Genomic DNA, 1781 nt, shown 5'->3' with positions numbered 1-1781 from the left:
AAATGCGCACCCGCATGGAGTAAAACCCCTACTACAATCCCGCTTGCAATAACCTTGTGGAAGTTGAGATTATCATCAAACGGAACTACAGTACCTAGCTTGGTCTTGTTCCTGAGCCATGTGATGGTATTGCGACAAACAGGCAGCAATATGAGAGCCATGTTGAATTTAAGAGTCTCCGCGCCACCTTTGGCGACACAAACGCAATAACCCATCACGTCATAGGCAGCTTTGTTCTTGTACTGAATGAATTTGTAAGCAAAGAGGCCACAGCAGATGCCAAGCCATAGCATCATGATCCATAATCTCTGCCAGTTATCAAGTATGAAGTATTTGATTTTCTCCGACCATCTCACCAAAGGGTTGGTCTCTTTTGCCGGTTTCAACTTCTGACTTAGCATTTGACTTAGTATCCTGCTGTCTCCAATCCGCACCGACTGGTTTGGTGCTTGTAGTAGCAACATTTCCAAGTTTTCGATCTGTTTCACCAATGTCCATTTAATATCATTAAACTATCTATAATACTAGGAAATACAACACTAATGCAGCATACTGATATTTTATAATACTTTTCATAGGCTTCTCCACTATTTTAAATAAATACTGATATTTAAAATACTTTTCATGATTCATTTCTTCGTATATATATTTTATAATTTTATTGGCCATTTCTCATACTGGAGAACCACCCATCTACAGTTGTTGAGTTATTGTTGATTGATTAGGTAAAAAACCAAGATGGCCCAATAAGTTGAAAATAGCAATCAAGGTGGCCCAATAATTTTGACCACTTTAGATTTCTAGAAGACAAAAGAACCTTGGGATTTTCCACGTTTTTCCTAGTTTTTTAAGGGTGGTTAAATTTACGACATACATAGTATATATACCATTAGTGTAATTGAGTAGGTGAAGGTGGACCACACGTACCATAATAAACCCAGCATTGTCTGGGTCCAACTCTTCCATTATCAACGCTGCATATTCTTTGGCTTGCTTTTGAATATTAGAGAGCTTGTTCGCTGAAGCACTAAGACTAATAATCTGCAATTAAATTATTTGAAACATTAATAACATAAGCGAAAGTAATAAGGGCTACTCTTAGCTTAGCGGAAAAAAAAAAAAAGGGCTACTCGAAAACCAAAATAAAATAAATTAGTAATTATTCTATCTATCTAGTAACCATTATTGTCGTGTTCACATGCAGTTAATATATTGCTGATGTTAACAGTAAACGTCATCAGATAAAGTCAAGTGGGGGTTTGCGCGTGGACAAAATTGTCAAGATTATCAACCAAGAATATTGATAGATATATAAATAAAAATATGAGAAAAAATTATCAACCAAGTATATAATATATGTACATAAAACTAATAAAATAATTTTTTAAAAGATAATTATTGAATGGTGTTTGGGTTTCTCACCTCAGCCACTTCTTCTTCTGTTACTCGCCCATCTTCATCTTTGTCCACCCTGACCAAACGGTGATGTCATTTATTAGTTACATATCCACCAAATGATTAATATTATTATTTTGGTCCTTAAATTCTGATGACCGTTTAATTTTCCATTAAGAGTCAAATCTTAAACGACAAATAGTGATTACGCGTTAGATATTTCTTTTGGGTTAGGTGAAATACGTAAAAAAGCTTTACATGTCGAAAAAGACTTGGAGTTTGGCATCGAAGCTTTCATCTGAGATCTGTTCCCAGAATAGCCTGAGCTGTTCCTTTGTGATCGCATCGCCCGAAATGTTATTCCGGCGAGCTAATGCTCTAAAGAG

At 35.8% G+C, this 1781-nt stretch overlaps 1 protein-coding gene across 1 annotated transcript in view; it reads right to left on the bottom strand.

Annotated features, from left to right (window-relative positions):
* LOC104728481 (respiratory burst oxidase homolog protein D-like) overlaps window positions 1-1775 on the bottom strand; it is a gene marked incomplete at its 5' end in the record, with an annotated part of 4742 nt that extends 2967 nt beyond the window's left edge. The window contains 4 exons of the mRNA XM_010447454.2: window positions 357-479; window positions 928-1041; window positions 1423-1471; window positions 1654-1775. Coding sequence (XP_010445756.2) covers window positions 357-479; window positions 928-1041; window positions 1423-1471; window positions 1654-1775 — 408 coding nt within the window. The remainder of the gene's footprint in view (window positions 1-356; window positions 480-927; window positions 1042-1422; window positions 1472-1653) is intronic.

This window comes from Camelina sativa, chromosome 11 (genome assembly GCF_000633955.1).
Source record: "Camelina sativa cultivar DH55 chromosome 11, Cs, whole genome shotgun sequence".
Lineage (NCBI taxonomy): Eukaryota > Viridiplantae > Streptophyta > Magnoliopsida > Brassicales > Brassicaceae > Camelina > Camelina sativa.
Note: the sequence above shows the minus strand (reverse complement) of the source record. Positions and strands in the feature narration are given on the sequence as shown.